Source organism: Vipera berus (assembly GCF_964194415.1).
Source record: "Vipera berus genome assembly, chromosome: 1".
NCBI classification, from domain to species: domain Eukaryota; kingdom Metazoa; phylum Chordata; class Lepidosauria; order Squamata; family Viperidae; genus Vipera; species Vipera berus.
The window spans coordinates 195,249,515-195,270,108 of NC_138202.1; the positions used below are offsets into that span (position 1 = coordinate 195,249,515).

The 20,594-nt window shown below is 41.0% G+C and overlaps 2 protein-coding genes across 2 annotated transcripts in view; both read left to right on the plus strand.

Moving 5' to 3' along the window:
- Window positions 1-455: 455 nt before the first annotated feature.
- LOC308670983 (cysteine-rich venom protein) overlaps window positions 456-20,594 on the plus strand; it is a gene marked incomplete at its 5' end in the record, with an annotated part of 69,293 nt that continues 49,154 nt past the window's right edge. The window contains one exon of the mRNA XM_081332866.1: window positions 456-515. Within this exon, the coding sequence (XP_081188992.1) occupies window positions 456-515 (60 nt within the window). The remainder of the gene's footprint in view (window positions 516-20,594) is intronic.
- Window positions 2,734-20,594, plus strand: part of LOC308660125 (serotriflin) — a gene marked incomplete at its 5' end in the record, with an annotated part of 67,239 nt that continues 49,378 nt past the window's right edge. The window contains 7 exons of the mRNA XM_081314342.1: window positions 2,734-2,766; window positions 2,916-3,029; window positions 4,993-5,080; window positions 6,314-6,462; window positions 7,486-7,580; window positions 7,961-8,049; window positions 8,538-8,909. Of these exons, the coding sequence (XP_081170468.1) occupies window positions 2,734-2,766; window positions 2,916-3,029; window positions 4,993-5,080; window positions 6,314-6,462; window positions 7,486-7,580; window positions 7,961-8,049; window positions 8,538-8,665 (696 nt within the window). The 3' untranslated portion in view covers window positions 8,666-8,909. The remainder of the gene's footprint in view (window positions 2,767-2,915; window positions 3,030-4,992; window positions 5,081-6,313; window positions 6,463-7,485; window positions 7,581-7,960; window positions 8,050-8,537; window positions 8,910-20,594) is intronic.

Here is a 20,594-nt window from a genome sequence, read left to right on the forward strand (position 1 = left end):
TCAAAATTGACCAATATTTGAAACTGTTCATCTTTCCCTCCACCTTGACTAAAATCCCAGTTCCGGCTAAAGGAAAGCAGCCCCAAAGCAAAATGCTGGGATTTTAGTCACATGTAGTACACAACCAATACTTGCCAGAAACTCCTGCAGCTCCTCGGGCCAGTTTTCTTATTCTTTTTCATCGATTTTGGAGGGATGTCAAGTTCTCAGTAATATTATTGTGCCATATTTTCTCTACTTGTTGATGGACCATGGATATGTAGGCTGCATACTGGAGTACAAAGGATTAAAAGAGAGAAAAAACACATAAGAGTCAGAGTGAGTTTTGTACTCTAGGAGATATATATCTTCAGAGAGGCCATTTGCAAACATTCTGAACCACTTGTAGAAAGTTGGCACAAATTCCATTAAGCAAGTTAAGCACAGGTATGTCTCAATGTTCTTTTTTTTTAGAAATGATTGCCTTCATTGTCTTGCTAAGCCTTGCTGCAGTGCTGCAACAATCTTCTGGAATTGTAAGTTTCATAATTTTATATCACATATAACAGATTTAATAGATACAGTACTTTCTCCTCTTACAATTAATCATTCATTAAACTGCTTAATGTGTTGGATTTTCCCGTAGAATAGAACAGAACAGAATATTGGAAGGTCTTCTAGTCCAACCCCCTGCACAGGCAGGAAACCCTATACCATTTCAGACAAATGGTTGTTCAGTCTCTTCTTAAAAACTTCCATTGTCGGAGCATTCACAACTTCTGGAGGCAGGTTGTTCCACTGATTAATTGTTCTAAATGTCAGGAAAGTTCTCCTCCGTTCTAGCTTGCTTCTCTCCTTGATTAATTTCTATGCATTGCTTTTTGTCCTGCTCTCAGGTGCTTTGGAGAATAGCTTGACTCCCTCATCTTTGTGGAAACCCCTGAGATATTGGAACATTGCTATCATGTCACCCCTAGTCCTTCTCTTCATTAAACTATGCATACCCAATTCCAGCTACCGTTCTTCATATGTTTTAGCCTTCAGTCCCCTGATCATCTTTGTTGCTCTTTCCTGCACTCTTTCTAGAGTCTCAACATCTTTTTTACATCATGATGGCCAAAACTGGATGCAGTATTCCAAGTGTGGCCTCACCAAGGCATTATAAAGTGGTATGAACACTTAACGTGATCTTGATTCTATTCCTCTGTTAATGCAGCCTAGAACTGTGTTAGCTTTTTTTGGCAGCTGCAGCACACTGCTGGCTCATATTTAAGTGATTGTCCACTAGGACTCCAAGATCCCTCTCACAGTTACTATTATTGAACAAGGTACCACCTGTACTGTACCTGTACATTTGGTTATTCTTGCCTAAATATAGAAACTGTAGTGTATGCGACTTTGCAGAAACTTACTTTTTTCACCATTGAATTTCATTTTGTTAGATAGCGCCCAATGTTGAAGTCTGTCAAGATCCTCCTGTATCTTAAACCTATCTTCTGGAGTGTTGGCTATTCCTGCCAACTTGGTGTCATCTGCAAATTTGATGAGTTCCCCATCTATCCCCTCCTCCAAATCATTGGTGAAGATTTGAAGAGTACTGGGCCTAAAGCAAAGGCTTGGGATACCCCACTGCACACTTCCATGTGTGTGATGGGTGGTAGAAATAACCTTGAGGAGCAAGAGGAAGAGAGGCAGCTGAGACAAGAGTCAGATAAATCTGAATCCAGAGCAGAAATATAATTTGAAAAAGCATCTCAGACAAGACCACTCTTAGTTCTCAGTAAAATGGAGGCTTGCAAAATTTTGTTGATGTGATACTGTAACCTTGTAATCAAATGGAATTAGAATTCAGTACTCTGCTTTCTTGGTCTGGTCAGTAAAGCTTGGTCAGTCTAATGGTTCACTTTAATTTGTAAATATATTCCAGGGCTGAACACACAAAGCAAAAAAGTCATGCTGAATGGGGAGCCAAATCAATCAATCAATCAATCAATCAATCAATCAATCAATCAATCAATCAATCTGGCACATTTAATGAAAAGAATCTTACTAATTTTAATGTCCATGGTCTACTGTATAAGACAGGGGTCTTCAAACTTGGCCCTTTTATGACTTGTGGACTTCAACTCCCAGAATTCCTCAGCCAAGCATGCCTGGCTGAGGAATTCTGGGAGTTGAAGTCCACAAGTCATAAAAGGGCCAAGTTTGAAGACCCCTGGTATAAGAGAACTCCCACAACTGAGATTTGAGGGATCCCTACCCTTTCAAGTCTTCCGGAGGGCAGTGAAGACCTGGCTCTGCCCCCCTCCCCAAGTGGTGGGCTAAGATGGGGGTTCAATGAGGCTGCTTGGTCTGACACTTGGTGGGTAGGGTTGCTCTCCTTTTATTCCTGTTTCTGTCAATTGTTTTGAGCTGCTTAGGATCATTATATGAGGTAGACAGCCATATAAGTCCTTTATATAAATGCATGAATGTCACTGCAGTATTCCCTCCTAGATGAGGAAAAAATGATTAATTCATTTTAACTTCATTCCGTGATCACCTATTTCCTATGTTTTGACTAGTCTCTTTCCAAATACATAGACAAATGGGGGCCACTGTTTCATAGTTGTGAGTCACGCTTCCCATTGGGGGGAAGTGAAGAAAGTTGCAGAGAGTAGAATGGTGATAGAAGGAGATAAGGCAAAGTCCATTCACAAGGAGTGAGCCAGTATTTTTGCTATTAAAACTTACATTAGGGCTATTTTAGGGAATATGCGAGAGTTGTGTCCTTCCTGTCTCAGAACGGTGAGGAATCATGGCACCAGTTTTCAAGAAAGGTTGTAAGAGAGGTCTTCCTGGATCTGGAGAAAAGAAGTTTGGGCCTCCATTCTGCCCTGAGGCCACTAGTTGTCTGTTCCATTTAGTCTTTTTCTTTTTTTGCTTTCTGTCTTAAGGTTGATTTTGCTTCTGAGTCAACTAACAAAAGAGAAATACAAAAGGAGATTCTTGACAAGCACAATGCTCTGCGGAGATCAGTGAGACCAACTGCTAGAAACATGCTACAAATGGTAAGCTAAATATAATTGTATTTGTGTCCTTGTAAGAGAATTTGCAAGTTTATGTCACAGTGACATAAATGACACTGTCGTGATATATGCCTCATCCCTTTCTACATGCATCAGAAGATCCTGCGAGTGCTACTGTGTAAATTATCAGAGAAGAGTCACACATGAACTCATCATGCAGGAAACTTGATAAGTTTGGGGAGGAGAGAATCTGCCCTGGGCACCTAATGTGTGGGGTTCAAGGGGTTGGTGCTTCTCCTCTCCTATTTAACTTCTAAATGAGATTGCTAGCTGAGCTTATCCATCACCATGGAATGGTATATCATCATATGCTGATAATATTCAATTGCACGTGTCTGCCCTTGGCACATTAAGTGATGTCGTAGAAGTTTTATTGTGGTGTCTGGAGACTGTGAGGGTTTGGGTGAGGAACAATAGGATTCAACTGAACCCATGAAGACTGAGTGGTTGTGGGGTTTCAGACGCTCCAGTTCTGGGACTATGACATCTTTCCTGCTGGATTGCCCTAAGCAGACTCTGTGCACAATCTGGTGATTCTCCTGGATTCAAAGGTCCTGTTTGAGGAGCAGGTGGCAGTTATGGCTAAGAGGGTCTTCATAAACTTGATATTGTATATCAGTTGTGGCCATTCCTAGATTGAGGGGCCCTGTTCACAGTCCCTCATGCCCCAGTCACCTCCTGGTTGGACTTTTTAATGTGCTTTACATGGGGCTGCCTTTGAAGAATACCCAGAAACTTCAATTGGTGCAAAATACAACAGCATGAGTAGTTATGTGTGTTCTTCACAGAACAAATAATATACTTCTGCTGAGCAAGTTGCCTTGGCTACCAGGGCTGTCCCCTGACAACACTGGATGACATCGCCAGGGCTCGCTGCCTTGGAAGAGTGAGGAAAATTCTCAGGGATGACTCACACCCTGGACGGTATCTCTTTACTCTCCTACCATTGGGTAGGAGATACAGGAAGCTGTACCAACAGGCTGAAGAACAGCTTTTATCCATGGGCTGTTAGGCTTTTGAACAGGAAATAATTTTACAAACTTTATGGATGATTGACTTGCGAGGCTGGTGTGTTGTGCAATTAGCTCACATGGTGTAATAAGATGGAGGGTTTGTGTCACTGTGAGTTGGGGGTGGGGGCACAAAGGGAGGCTCAACCAATCTCAATGTATACATGGTTGTACTTTGACAATAAAGGTTCATTCATTCAGTTTGTCTCCAGGTCCAAATCAAAATGCTTATTTTGACCTTTAAAGTCCTACATCAGTGGTCCCCAACCTTTCTGACTTGGTGCCCCAACGCCGGGGGGGGAGGGAAGAGGGGATATTGGTGTGTAAGGGGTAGAATGAAGCTTTGCGCGCAAACACAACCACCTGCCACTCGCATGAGGGGAGTTTCCTGCGCAAGTACCCAACACACACAAGTGCAGTTGCCTACCTGCTTGCTCAACCACCTCTCGCATGAGTAGAGCTGAGCTGACACACACACTCACCTGCTACTTGCGCAGATGGGCTCCCAAATGGTCCATGGCCTGGGTGTTGGGGACCCTTGTCCTACATAATGTGGAGCAAGTTATTGGAGAATCCACCTCTCCCCAATTACATCTTCCTGTCCTACTTCCTGCCACATTTCCTTTTGGCTATATTTTATAGTTTTTAATAATAATTGTTTGCTGTTATTGTGAATTACTGTTTTTTAAGTTTGTTGTATACCACCCAAGAGTTTTGTGTTTTGTGAGAAGGGCAGCTATATATAAGGGATGGGGGGGGGAGATCCAACTATTCAAAGTATGTTTTAGAGAATGTTGATGTAACTTCTGAATTCTTAACTACAAGATTTGAAGGAATACAAAAAGTAGTAACAAATGATCACACAAATATTTTCTGCAAATTTAACATATGCTTTTTTCCCCGATGACTGATTGTTGCTGTCAACTTCTATTCAGGAATGGAGCTCTAATGCTGCTCAAAATGCAAAACGTTGGGCAGACAGATGTTCTTTTGCTCACAGTCCACAACACTTAAGAACTGTGGGTAAGTCAGTCCAAAACCATAGTATAGTTTTAACTGGTTAGTGGATTAATAGTACATTTCACATTAAATAACACTTACAATCAATCTTATTCTTCAATATTAGCAGCAAGAGTACTATCTATGAATCACTTCGTAGTTACCACTCCCATGTAGATGATTGGGTTGGATTGAAATGTTAATAATTTTCTTAATTCCCCCCCCCCCATGGGTTTGCAGGAGAAATGATATTTGAACAATGATTTTTTAATTTCTTTTTTATATTTATTACTACATTTATAGCCCACCATCTCCCATGATACTAAAGATATTATCCTCACCACATGTTCTGTACCAGAAAAGGCAGGGACAACCCCTTACAAAACGGCAAGAGGCTGGAACTAAGCCTGCCAAATTTATTAACATAAAACAGAGCAAACAGAGCCAAACAAAACACAAACCATGAAACAGGAGCTATTCAAATGGTTGCCTTCAGCAAACCAGCCCTCCCACACATTCCCCTTTTAAACAGTTCAGGGCGTGGCTTCTCTCTGCCTCCTTCCAAGGTGCCCCATTGCCTTCCTCTGTTTACTCCTGCTTGACTGCCTCCTGCGTCGGGCGTCCTTGAACAGGGCCAGCTGTGGGTCATCTTCATCCACGCTGTCAAGCTCAAACAGCTGGGTCTGCGTCGTGACCAGATGGGAGGGGCCTGGCTGAGGGCTCTGCGGAGCCTCAAGGCTATCCTCAGCAAGCTCACCAACACCCCCCTCCTCCTCCTCTGAATCGTCCGACCCAACTGCCGAACCCACAGACAGACCCTGAATCACAACACCACAGCTGTTTGTGATGGTAGATGCTGAGCCCAAAGATGTTCAGAGATTTCCATGGTCAAGTGGAGAATTAAACCTAGATCTCCCTAATACCAATATCACACTATGTATTAACATATAGATGTCCCCACAAATTAGGGTATCTGGGCTCTAATTTATTCCAAATAAACTATATTGTTGATGCTCATCAGAAAACAAATGATTATCAGTTTGCACAATTAAAGGTTCTGGAAAAGCACCACAGTATGAAATCTGGGTGCAAAATGTTTATTTCCTTTCAATTTTTAGCAAGACGATTGTATTAGTATTTCTGGAGAGATAAGAAATGCTCAACTATCTCCTTTCTGCTGTCCTTTTGCTTCTTTCGAAACATGTATTCACCTGTGATTTCTTGCTGGGTTTTTTTTAAAACCTTCCCCATTTTTAGGAAAATTAAAATGTGGTGAAAATCTATTCATGTCGAGTCATCCTTCCCCATGGACTAGAGTAATTCAGCTTTGGTATGATGAATACAAAAATTTCAAGTATGGCGTTGGAGCAAACCCACCAAATGCTGTTATTGGCCATTATACTCAGGTAGTACTTTTTTGAATCTTTGCCATTTCTATGTTCACCAAGTATAAATCCATAAAAATGAATAAGATAAAACAGGTAGACTCCCTTGAATCAAACTCAAGTTCTTGGCTGATCCTAAGCTAGACTAAGCCAGGCCTGATTGTTACATAGGAAAGCCATGGCTTGAAGCTAGACTAGAAAATTGAGAAAACATCCCACATAAAGATATTAATAAAACATGTTTGTGCTGTTGCCAAGAAAACCAAGCAACTGTGTCCTTACAATCTCTAAGTAATTCCATAAACATGAGCAAAGCAGCATCCTGGTTAAGAGTCCTAACCCCAGCATATGTTAAGGAAAGGCAAAACTAGACTAGGTTAAAGTGTTGCAATGTTTTTTTGTGGTTGTTAAGTTCTGAGATGGCGTAAATGAAGGATGGCAAGCATGCTAAACATGTTATTTGTTATTCACAGATAGCTGCAGATCATGGCTTTCATGCAGCTAGGAAGGAAGAACTAGCTTGCCGTCATAGCACTTGACATGTGGACTGCTTTGAATGGATGGGGCACTTTAGAAAGGGATGATCTATAAAGTTCAGGATGGAACAGTTTCATATTTTACATTTTAATTATATACATTTAAAGCACAGAGGATGAAGCCTCATTTGTTCTAATATTTCTTTGCTCGGGCAAACTTTTATATGAAATGATTGGAAAAGTTCTTTGTACACTCATGGCTGTTGTGGTATCCCATTTCACTAGCTAAGAGCAGACAATTATATATACTCAGGGCTTTTTTTGTCATAGAACGCTCAGAACGGAGTTCCGGCACCTTTTTTGGATGGAACCTTGTAGGGTAGCCAAGGAGGGTTGTATGACATTTGTGAGTTCTGGCACCTTTTTCTTTCACAAAAAAAGCACTGTATATACTGCACCATGCTCACATTTAGGCTTATTTTCTTATATGCTCCTCTGAAGTCCGTATGCTTATTATCAATATTACGCTTCTAGCATGTCAACTGTGTGCATATTTTTGTATCTACAGGTAGTTTGGTACAAAAGTTACCTTGTTGGTTGTGCTGCTGCCAGATGTCCATCATCCTCATACAACTACTTCTATGTTTGTCACTATTGCCCAGCGTATGTATCAACTATGATTTGTCTCATCAAGAAAGAGAGATAGGAGAAGGAGAATGTTACAAAGAAAAAGGGGAAATGAAAGAGGGAAAGAAAACAGACACGAGGAGCAAGTCACAGTTTCCCTCAATTCTTTCTCTCTCTTAAGAAGCCAGGGAAATCCTTTTTTGCTCTTTCACAGAACTTGACAGGGTTTACTTCAGAGTCAAGTCTTCCCCTCTGATGGTGGTACTGTCTGCTCTCTCAAAACTGTAGACCCAAACCAGAGAGACCAAGACAATGCAACCAAGTCAATTATCTATTGATACGGCATGGGGGATCGGCAATCACAGATGTAACTATAATAATATATGGCACCTTTCTGTTCATCTTTTTCATTCCAGAGGAAACATCATAGGTAAAATTGCTACTCCATATAAATCCGGGCAACCTTGTGGGGACTGTCCTTCAGCTTGTGTCAACGGACTATGCAGTAAGGTTTTTTTTAAAAAAAACTTTTAAAAGATTATGCCAAACAGATTTTATTTGAAGAGCTGACCATCTCTAGGTAGAATAACAGGCATAATGGAAGATGGCCAGCCTCAAATCTATATGCTCCCATGCGAGTGGTTGATGAGCCCAGGCAATTGAATCATGGAAGATAAGGATGATATCAATCCATTTCAGTTTAGGAAGAACTTAAAATCCATACCAGCTTTTTGTTGGATTTTGTTCAGGATTATTGATGAAAGCAATAATTCAGCAGCTGCATATAATTACTCTAATATATACTCTAAAATAATAATCTAAGTACTATTTTCATTTTTTAAAATTTTCAGCTATAAATCATCCTATTAAAAATGCATATGTTTGATTCTGAGTTCTAAAACTTTGCATACAATTGTAAAACAGTCCCTAGCAGTTGTACTTTTGGTGATATCTCACTTTTATTCATGTTTCCTCTCTTTTTTAAATTTTCAGCAAATCCTTGCAGACATGAAAATGTGTTCTCAAACTGCAATGATTTAGTGAAACATCAAGGCTGCCAGAATAATAATATGAAGTCAAATTGCCCTGGTTCTTGCTTCTGCCGCAATGAAATAAAATAGTGGATCTCATTCAATATTTTCTATCTCTGCTTGAAAAATCTAAATTCCTACTAAAATCATGGCATCTTCTAGCATCAGCAAATTCTTACTTGATATTTGATTTCATATACTTTGCATGAATGTCCTATGAATGTCTAAGAGAAACATGAACAGGAGTAGAGGCTAGGGATGAAATCTGTAAGTTCAAAGGGTCACAGGAAAAATCACAGGCCTATGTAGCATCAAAAAAGTGCCACAATGCAAGGTTGATTTAAAAATAATAATACCAAAGGCCTGAAAATAACATCACCAAAATTCTTTGCACTCACAAAGAATACCACAAGGATTTCTTAAATACTTGTACTAAATCTAACCTAGAACTGATCTGATGCCATTCATGCAAAGTATATGCCAGGTTTTGGTGTTTTTAATGTTTTAAATAGGTTATGGTTCATAGTTTGATATGATTTTACACGATTTTTTATTTCTGATTGGGAGCTGCCCAGAACTGGTTGGAAGATGGGCAGTTTTATAAATGTTTTAAATAAATAAATTCTGTGCAAGAGCAAAATGCCTAATTGACTGGTCAATGTATTATGTATATACATCTACAGTATATGTGAGTTTGTGTGTGTTTGTAAGTTGGTGTAACAGTCTATCAAAATATTATAGAAATGTGACCTTTATAAAGCAGTCTAATATCCCTGATGACATTCTTAAAACAGACATTCAACCAAAGGTTTTCTTTCTGCATGTTTTTTTAGGGTTTTCCTACTTAAAACAAGAATTTTTACATTAAAAATCCACCTTGTAATGCGGAGCATAAACATCACAAATTCAATAACATTTGGAAACAAATAATGTTGTCAGACTCGACACCTACTGACAGTGGAGATATGTATATATGATTTGCTTAGCAAATAAGCAAGTGGACATAGCCTTATATTGCCACCTTCTGTATGTTTTTAACTTCCCAGTCATGCCCAGCTTCCCATCCACTAACCCAGTCTGACTCTGCTTAGCCAGCACAGGAATGACCCCATTTATGACTGAACTCTTTCTTCACTGAAAACAGAACTGCCAGTATGAAATTGCTGTTATACAAATCTATGGTGAGGAGAGGGGAGGGAAGGGATCATTTATTCTACCTTCATTTATTTAGATATTTGCTCTGATGGTACTTTAAAGGTAAAGGTAAAGGTTCCCCCGCACATGCGTGCTAGTCGTTTCCGACTCTAGGGGCTGGTGCTCATCTCCGTTTCAAAGCCGAAGAGCCAGCATTTGTCCGAGGACATCTCCGTGGTCATGTGGCCGGCATGACTAGACACCAAAGGCGCACGGAACGCTGTTACCTTCCCACTGTAGTGGTCCCTATTTTTCTACTTGCATTTTTATGTGCTTTCGAACTGCTAGGTTGGCAGAAGCTGGGACGAGTAACAGGTGCTCACTCTGTTATGCGGCACTCGGGATTCGACCCGCCAAACTGCCGACCTTCTGATCGACAAGCTCAGCATCTTAACCCACTGAGCCACTGTGTCCCTACTTTAGTTCTACCTTATTACAATTATTATGCTTGCGGGGGAGGGGGAGGGAAGGGAAATGGACTAGAGCTGTGAAGCTAAAGCTAAGATTCCCATCGAAGTTGCTAAATGTATCACTGTGAATTTGGGAGACAGCCTTCAATTGAGTAGCTGCAGCACTTTTTGTAGTGGGCTGCACACTGGGAAAATGGCTTATTGGGTTAAAGGGCTCTGCAGAACTGAAGGATTGGCTTTCAGAAGGTGGAACATTGGAATCTTAAAAGACAGCATTCAGCATCATCGTAACTTCTTGTTTTTTTTATATCTCTTCCTGGTAAATCACTGCCTCTGTGTTACCTCTTCAGGAAATGCTTCAGTTTTGTTAAGTGTCCTTGGGTGCATGCTAGAGTCCCACAAGTTGAGCTTTTCCTCCCTCTCCTCTTCAGAGTTAAGGGCACACGGGGCAAATGTACCTTGAGAAGAGATGGGCCTGGCTCCCCTCCCCTCTCCTGCTGCTAATAGCAGCGGCTGTTCTGTATGCAGGCTTTGCAACTATTATTTAGTAATTACGCAAGGAACCTTGTCAGATGAGCAATCTCTTAGCAAACTATGGTGCATAGAGTCTGTTATGCACTTGTGTATCAGAAATGTGTTCAGTGAAGCAAAGAAGAAAAGGTGTGCTGAACTGTGCCTGGCAATTTTTCAAAAGTTTTCCTACCCTGTGAAAAAAGCTTCTGTTTTTCTGACTTATTCTCCAGGTGATTGAGAATTTCTTTCCAATTCCTCCAGGTCATTCTTGAGTTTATTATAATACTGGAGCTGGTCATAAGAAAGTTCGTGCTTTCTGTTATGTACGTTGCATCATTCTGAAACCTCTGTCTCCCGGTACTTCCTGGTTTGGAAAAGCTTAAGACTAGCATTCCCTTCCTTGTCTTCTAAATGCTGATCGTGCAGTAAAAGATTGCAGATTCAGAAACACACAGGCCAACAACCCTTGGCTACCTCATAACTTTAAAAAGTGGGGAACATCAAGTCCATCCTTGGGGATTTATTTATTGCAGTCTTTGTGCACTGCTAACTCCACATGGACACTCAGCAGTTAAAATACACATAAAACATTTTAAAAGCCCATAGCCACAACATCAGTAACTAGAAATATCACAACAGCAATGACCTCATACTTCAAAAAAAACTTCATTTCAATGATTACATCATAATAAAATAAAAATTATTGAATAAAACATCCCCAGTCTGTTTTGGCCACCTTTCTAAATAGCAGAGGGAGTTGGTACAACCCATGTATTCATAGAGGTGTATGGCATCTCTCCACGGGGATGGAATTTATACAAGAAAACATGTGCCTTCATCATCACTTGATAACAAGGACTTTCAAACTTCAGTTAGTGATGCATCCACTGGATGGGTCAAGTCAACCTGAAGGAAGTAGGGTCCTAAATGCTCAGAGGCCAAGTCATTAAGACTACAGAATTATTGTATCAACATATGCAAAGTGCATAAATAATCCATACACATACTGTACATCCATAAACGTATGTAAAAACTATGTGGAATTTGGCTTGCCAACATGATTACAAAATATTGTAATCACTGGTTGTGTGTGTGTGTGTACATGCACAATGTATACACACACACACACATATATTTTATAGTTTGAAGAAATGACCTGAGTATCCAATACATGGAAACACAAAACTAGTCAATACAATATTTTGTAATCATGTTGGCAAGCCAAATTCCACATAGGTAGTTTGTGGAATATTTACTATATTTGTAAGTATAGTGGTCATATCTTTGGGGACATCAGAATATACAATTTTATATTCTTTACATAGGTTTTCTTGTATTCTATAGGGCCAACTGCCTTAAATATAATAACCATATACCTTATCTTTTCTCAGCAATTTTCATTTTATAGGCAGAAATTAGCAGTAAAATCTTTTATTGTTTTCAGCTTATCATCATTGTTTAAGGACTGTAGACAAAGCTACTAATAAAAGAACAATAAGCTAATTCAAAAGCAGGCCTACTTATAACTTATTTTAAAGGAAACAGATAAAACAGATGATTGTTGGGGGGAAAAGCTACAGCAAGATATGACATACTTATTCCCAGTTCATACTAAAGAACAATATTTTTAATAAAAGGCTATGAAGGAATTCAAGCAAATATATGCCGCTCATTAATTTGCAAGGAAGTTGGGTACAAGACATAAAAAGACCGAAAAATGAGGTGCCTTGAGAAATTGCAAGAGGCAGGAAACTGGACCTTCTAACATGGGTAGCTCAGTAATTAGAGAGCAGATTTGGGGGGGAAAGGAAGATCTTCCTGCGAAACACGCTGATGCCAAGTTATAATTGAACTATCCCTAGGCAATTACAGAAGGCTAGAAAACAGTGAAGGAAGAGAAGCTACTTTGAGAAAGGGCCTAGACTGAGGGGAAAAAACAAACTGGAAAAAGGCAATGCAGACAACTTGTGCATTGGTTCCAGTTTTCTGTTTCACTGTCAAGCATCTTGAGGAGCATTCTAATTTAAAAACTGATATACCTCCACAAACAGTATAAGAAGTGGTGGGATTCAAATATGTGAACAACCAGTTCTGTGTGTGGATACCATTTCCGGAAGTCCATTCTGGGCCTGGGTAACAAAAAATTAGCTACCGGTTCTGCCGAACTGGTGTGAACTGGCTGAATCCCACCACTGAGTATACGTCTGTAAAGATTTGAGTTGGAAATTGTTTTCAAAAGCAATATCATCAATCTGATGAATTAATTACATTTCCAAAGGATTCTTTGAAACAAATTCAAATGCCAGAGTGAAATTTGACAGGTTTTGTGCACGCATGGACTTTTTCTGATGTTCCAAATGGATTCACACATACAAATCAAGTAAATTTAATATTTTGAGTTGATCTGGAAATATAAATGGGGTCAGGTCTGGTCCATGTATAAATATAGGAAACCAAGTATTCAGTATATAATTATAATGGTCTGTTCAATAATTGATAGGAAAACACAATGCAATTCAAGAATGATAAGAATGACTAACAGGGAGAGAAGAAATGGAGTGACAGTGAGTTTCCTGGCTTCACTGCAGCTATACTGGAATTGTTACACCTTTCTGAAGAAGGAACATTTCACTGAAGCACAAATTCTGAAATGAGTGGATGTTAAAGATTCTAGTCCTAAAAAGGAAATGTTCTAGAAACCTCCTAATTATTTGATGGTTTTCAGATATTTCTACCAAAGACTTCAAGATCGCATATCTCGATTCTCTGCAAACATATCCACACAAGAATCCTATGAGATGAGTAGGACTTATTATTTACTGAAAATTACCTAATCCCTTTCAGGAATCTGAATTGTTTTGCCAAAAGTATTCTGCATTTTTATTACCTTATAATATTTTGATTGTCCTGTTGACCACTCATTTTTAACTCAGCTATCTTGGATTCTTATCCCTACTGTTCTATTTGTTGCTTCTCAGATGATAAAATTTGGAACCCTATTATAGGCCAAATATTGAAATGTTCAAGAGCTTTTTCTTTGAGAAACTTTCTCTTTTACCATTGGCTGTGAACCCAATCCATGTGGTATAGCTCAACAAATCCAGATCAAGAATAAATAAGCTTTATTTACTGAAAAAAGAAGAGTATGTGAGGTTGCACCTTTAGGAACCACACTTTCTAATGTTAGAAGACAAAGAAGTGAGCGGTCCTAGAACAATATTAAATGTAATTAAATACAAATAAGATTAAAATTAACCAAATATTAATATGATTACTTATCAGGTATTTAAGGAAGCCACACTAAACCTTCCAGTTGCACCCAAGGTTTTGCAGATCTCTCTATTTCACACTATGAAGCTGAAACTAAGGAAATGCTGTCTTGCTAAAAGAGAGAGAATTTTTACCTGAGATGAGGCTTAAACTAGAGGTTTTCTGACATGTAAGGCAGTCACTGAACCACATCATTTTTAATTATTAACTGTACCGGTTTCTCCGATTCCCTTCTACTTTCTGATATGAGCTTTTGTATTCTGAAATGTTATGGCAAAATGAACAGCTCCTTTTACTTCAAATGGCTGAAACTTAAAGAACAGCCACTAGATGGCAGCCCATCACTTCTTTTACTTTTCTGTAGGCAGAAAAGTTAAGAGGCCTACATAGTTTGTAGAGCTGTCAGAAGAACAGAACTCTGATAACTGATCCACACGAATATATGAAGTCATGCTCTTTTAAGTTAGCCTTTCGTGGAACTGTGGTTAATTTTCTAATGAGGAAAATAAAGAGGAGTAGCAGTGTAAAAAATTCAAAATATGGGTTCCACCCGTTACTGTCAGCAGGGAACAGATTCCCAAAGATCCATCGTTTCCTCCTCAAAAATTACATTAAAAAGTGCATACTTGGAGAATATAAATCCCAAAAAGAGTTTGAAAAAGGTGCATGTAAAAGCGTGCTAAATACTTTCTGCATACAATGCAAATATTAGGAATAATTATGTGTAATACACACACACACACACACACACACACACACACACACCGTATTATCTTTTGGAGCAGCAACATTTTGCAAAGCAAGCAAAATAAGAACTAAGAATATATGCAAAGTTAGAAACAGTAACTTAGAGCCTGCCTGTGTGGTATTTGGGCACATAGGCTGCTAATGAATGCACACTGTAAAAGGGCCCTATGCTAGCATTCAGCAAGATACCAGTTTTGACAATGTATTACAGACATGTCAAACACAAGGCCCGGGGGCCGGATCCGGTCCGCGAAGTGGTTTCATGTGGCCCGCGAAGCCATGCTGGAAACAGTGAGGGAACGGCCCCCACTGCCTTGGCCCTGGCCCAGAGACCCTCCTTCTTCCAGAGACCCTCAGATCTGTCCCACTCCTGCCCAGGCCCCCATAGGCACCCTTGATGCCAACAATGTAGAGCTGGCCACGCCCACCCTGGCCATACCCACCCGGCCCCCTGAGGGTAACCGCAATGCTGATGCGGCCCTCAATGAAATTGAGTTTGACACCCCTGATGTATTGTGATCAGTTTTTGTACAGTACAAGATAGAAACCAGCTCAGAGTTATGCAATATTCTCTGACACTTCCCATACCTTCCTTAAGAGAACCTCTTTTACAAATATTAATTGCTTGGTTTGTACAAATTTTTTCCACATTTCATAGTACCTTAAACAGATAAGGGGAAAGTACTGCCTTAAACAATTTAATTTCATGTCATGCAAATTATTCCTTCTGAGCATTCAATTCAACTGTGTATCGGTCAGTGGTGGGATTCAAATATATGAACAACCGGTTCTCTGTGTGGATGCTACTTCCGGAATTCCATTGTGGGCCCAGGCAACAAAAAATTAGCAACTGGTTCTGCCGAACTGGTACGAACCTGCTGATTCCCACCACTGGAATAGGTACATAATTTATATTCAATAATCCAGAAAGGAAAAAAAATAGTGCTGCATACAATTGATTTTAAAGCTTCAATGAGCTGGAACTGGATAAATCCAAGCACAGGCTTGTGAGTAAGACTCTGGTTTCTAGTCCCACCTTGGGCACAAAGCCAGCTGAGGAACCTTGGGCCAGTCACGTATCTCAGCCCTAGGAAGGAGACAACAGCCAGTCACTTTGAAAATGCCAAAAAAATCTCCAGGTAATCTTTGAGAACCGGAAACAATTGAACAGGAGAAACAAAAAAACCCTTCATGGTATATGCGGACAGAATATGTCTGCATAAAAAAGCATGATTGCGTATTTACAATATTTATTTATCGTACCATCACTGGAACCATAACAAAATCATCTTTCTTATTCACAGTGTCCATGTGCAAATTAATATCTGTATGTGGGTATGTGTATAGTCTAATTTGACTATAGACTCCGTATGGACCTGAAAATTACCACCAGAGGGTGCCCTGGCATTCATAGGCAAAGGAAATGACTTTTTCCGTCATATACCGGAGAGTGCAAAATATATCGACTGCTCTAGTTTTATTTTATTCTTACTTTTTTAAAGTGTTAAAACAGTGCAATAAAATAAACGGTAGCTTTATTAGAGATAACACTTTTCCCCAGAGCTAGAAATTATTCAGTACTGGAAGAATTTGGTGTTTATTTTTGCTTATGTTGTGACATGCTGATTTACAGTGTAAATATAGTCAAAACTGCCTTGAAGCTCCATTGGTTATCTCTAGCAGGACACAATTTGTGATAAGGAAAGTCTTCCTCCACTATATAATCCCTCAGTCACATGCATTGATCTTAATGCATTTCTTGCATTAGGAAAAACCAGTTGACAGGCTAGGAAACCTATTTTTAACATAATGAAGCATTTCTTTCTTCAGAAATGTAAAATCCCCACCACACAAACTTTGCAATTTCTATCCTTCAAATTAAGAATTACACACTTGGGCTACTCTGTTTGAGTACTTCTAATTTATTTATACCTAAGGAACCATAAATATAATAGCTAAAATAATAGATGCATTTCACATATGTAACTCATAATATTCTAATACGTCCATTATCACTCTTAAATTGTTTTTAATTTGTCTCTTTGGTAAAAAGCCCTTTTGGTCTGAATGTATAAATTCAGTTAAGTATCTTTTCAGTCTCTCTGCCATTGTTGAAGTAAAAATTTTATAACCCACATTCAATAATGATATCGGTCTATTATTTTTTATCTGTGTCAAATCTGAATCTTCTTTTGGTGTTAAAGTAATGTTTGCTTCTATCCATGTATTGGGAAGTTTTGCCTCCAACAAACGTTCATTGCAAACGTCTTTCAATGGTTCACTTAGTATATTTTCTAAGGTTTTATATAACTTTGCCGGTAGTCCACCTGGCCCCGGTGTTTTCTCACTTTTATTTTGGTTTCTGTATGACCTCTGTTATTTCCATCATTGTTATTTTTTCCTCTAATATAGTCTTATAGGTTTCTGGAATTTTTTGAAGGCCGCGTGTAGACGGTCTTTGGCAGGCCGCGGGCGCAACTGCGCATGCGCGATTCCTTTGACAGCTGTCAGTGCGGCCGCGTGAAAACGGCCTGTGACAGCTGTCATTATTATTATGAATATGCTGCACCCCTTCCCCCCCCCTTGGTAGAACATATAACTTGAACTAAGTAATTAACTGGTGTTGGAGCGTGTTGGCGAGCTTCCGGCCCATTCAAAGTCCGTCAGGTATGCTGGAGGCCTCTTCGGTCGAGTGGATCTGCGAGGTGGAGATGATTTACGGGGGATTTGGTTAGGGAAAATACGGACCCTACAACCCCCTGGGGAGGGCGGGGAAGGACAGTCCTACCTGCGGGGATCTCGTCAAGGTCATGGAGGGTCTCCCGGTTTAGGCCGCGACAAGCGGAGCGGATGTGGCCGGTCTTGCCACAGCCGTGGCACTTCGCATTCCTAAACCTGCAAGTGGCCCTGGCATGGCCCCCGCCACAGCTCGCACACTTCGCCCTGAAACTGGTCTGCGCCTTCTTCGTGTTGGGGGCTGTCTGTCGGTCTTGGCTGCGGTTCCCTTCACGGCCGGCGACCATCCAATTGAAACGAGAGAGGATTGCGTCGACCCCGGAGTCAGGCTCCGGTGGCCCTTGGTCGAGCTCCCGGGCTTGATGGACGGAGGCGCCTGAATTGTCGCCGAACGTCTGGGTTCGTCACGATGGCTGTCCTCATACGCCATTATCTCCAGGGTGAGCTCTGCGAGGTCCATTGTGGGCCTTGCCACAAGCTTCCTCTGCAGGCGCACGTTTTGGAGACCGGCGATGACTTGATCCCGAATTCGGTCCTCCAGGTCGGGAAAATGGCATTTGCGGGCGGCGTGCCTGACGGCGGCGATGAAGGCGGTGGATGGTTCACCGGGTTGCTGTCTTCGCCGAGCGAAATAAAGTCGCCAGTATAGCTCTGACCGCCTCGGCATAAAGTGTTTGCTGAGGCGATCTGTGAGCTCAGCGTACGGTACTGTGGCGACCGGGTCCGGGCTGCAAAGGCCGACGGCGATGTCATATACTGCCAGCCCACTGAGGCATAGGAGCGCGGCGGCCTTGTGGCAGTCCTCCGTGATTTTGTTCACGAGGAGGTACCCCTCGACCTGGCCCCAGTGCGACTCCCATCCTTCGGGGTGGCGGACGTCGAACTCCCTCACGTGCCCTAGGTTTGCCATGCTGGGTCCGCGGTACTGTGGCACCAGAATAGCTCGCTTGTCCAGTCGGTGACTTAGCTCATGACTTCAGCGATTTGACTGGACAGCTACGCTTCTGGGCCGTGACTTCAGCTAGTACCGGGATCCCACCTTCGTCGCCAAGTGGTTTAGCGGCAGGAAGGACGAGGGAGACGCGTCTTCGTTAACAGCCTTTATTTAACTTAGCCCGGACAAAACAGAGCGGTACAAACATGCCTTATATAGGCAGCTGTCAACGGGACAGCAAATCAGGTGCGGGTGTTTTTTCCTGCTGAGGGACCGTGTCCAATGGGCCAGCTGGCAGTTTGACATTTTCCCCAGTGATAGCGCAAGCGCGTTAGCTGGGGGAATCCCGTCAGCTGGTTTTGGCGGGCGGCCGGTGTTTTGACAGCTAGCCGCTGTCAGGGCGCATGCGTTAGGTTTGACAGTTCGCGGCTGCCGCTGTGGACTGGCCGCAGTTTGACAGCTCGCGGGCAGTGCGCATGCGCGGCGTTTGACAGCTGTCAAACGGCCGCGTGTAGACGGTCTTTGGCAGGCCGCGGGCGCAACTGCACATGCGCGATTCCTTTGACAGCTGTCAGTGCGGCCGCGTGAAAACGGCCTGTGACAGCTGTCATTATTATTATGAATATGCTGCAATTTCCTTCTAGATATTGAATCGTTCTTTCTCTTGAAATTTCTTCTATGTCATATAATTTCTTGTAATATTCTTTAATTATCTTTTTTATTTCTTCACTTTTAAATTGTAGACAACCTTGTTCATCTACTAAATTATGTATCATTTTCTTCTCCTTCTGTTTTTTTAGTTTATAGGCTAACCATCTTCCTGGTTTATTTGCATTTTCAAAAAAGTTTTGTTTTGCTATTTTTATTTGCTAAAAGAAAAAAAGCTAACTATCAACCAAAAAGAATGAGTCAACTACTTTAAGCCAAATCCAACTCCTCCAGTCAGGTCTCAGATGTAAAACGTTCACTGTCTCCAAATAATTCCTGTTTTTGTTATGTCCAAAGTCAACAAATATAGTTATGTAAAGTCTTTTCACTTGCAAACTCACACAAAGGCACTTTGTCAAGATCAAGCAGTTTCAGATTCTTTTATTATTTAGTGCTACTGTAGTATCTTCTTTCACTACTAAAAGTCCTTGTGCCTTATTTTATCAATATCTGTTTTTTAAAAAATTTACAAAGTTTTTTCTTTTAGAGTTCTTTATACATTATTTACCCTTAGAATTATGCCATAAATTTTTTTTCCACCTCTTGTAGATTAAGCAGTCTTTCTTTAAATCAATCTGAATTCAAATTTTTAAAAAGTTCTTTTGTATTCCTTACAAGTCTTCCCCCTTCATAGTTGCTCACCGCCTTTAATCCTCTAGTTCAGGGGTGTCAAACTGCCAGCCCGCAGGCCAGACGTGTCGTGACATAACCATGCCCACCCCATTGCCGGCAATGGGGAAAAAGCTCCAATACGTCGCTCAACGTCATGTGACGTCATGAGTTTGACATGTCTGCTCTAGTTAGTCCTTCTGGGGTCTTTGCTTTTTAGCTCTTCCCAGTCAGGGGATCAACATTTCTTTCTAAATCCAAAAGGGAAAGGAAAAAAAACTGGCTCACCCAGTTTCAGCACGCTGTTGACAATCAGCTGTGTAGTGGAACGCCATGGCTCCTCACTTCTCTTCCAGCTGGTGATGACTTGGGCTCTCTGAGCTCACCCAGCAGCCTTTCCTCCATCTTTACAGAGGGTTTCTTCAGTCCGCCCGGACTGACTGCCGCCTGATCCGGACTCGTGATGCATCCCTCCTTCTTTGTTGCTCCTCCAGGACAACTTTCTGACCCCTTGGGGTCACCGGACAGAATGAAATTGGGCAGAGAAACCAGAGCCCCAGCTTCTTTCACCCGTCTTGTCGGACGCCAAACCGGAAGTTCTCTCAGATTAAAAATAATTTAGATGTCATAAATGAGCACATCTTTAACCTAAGCTCACAAGTAAAAAAAGCTCTCAGAAAATTATGATAAAGATATGAACAAATAAATGAGTCCTATGTATATATACTGTATATACACCAATCAGTAAATTGACTGCCTTTTCCCCTGTTGCTACTTTCCATCTGTAACTTGTTCTAGGCCATCCCAGCTTACTGAGTGGTGGGTGATCCAAATCCTATAAGCCAAGACTCGTCCTCTTACCTATATGCATCATTTCCACCATAAAGGAGAAAAGTCT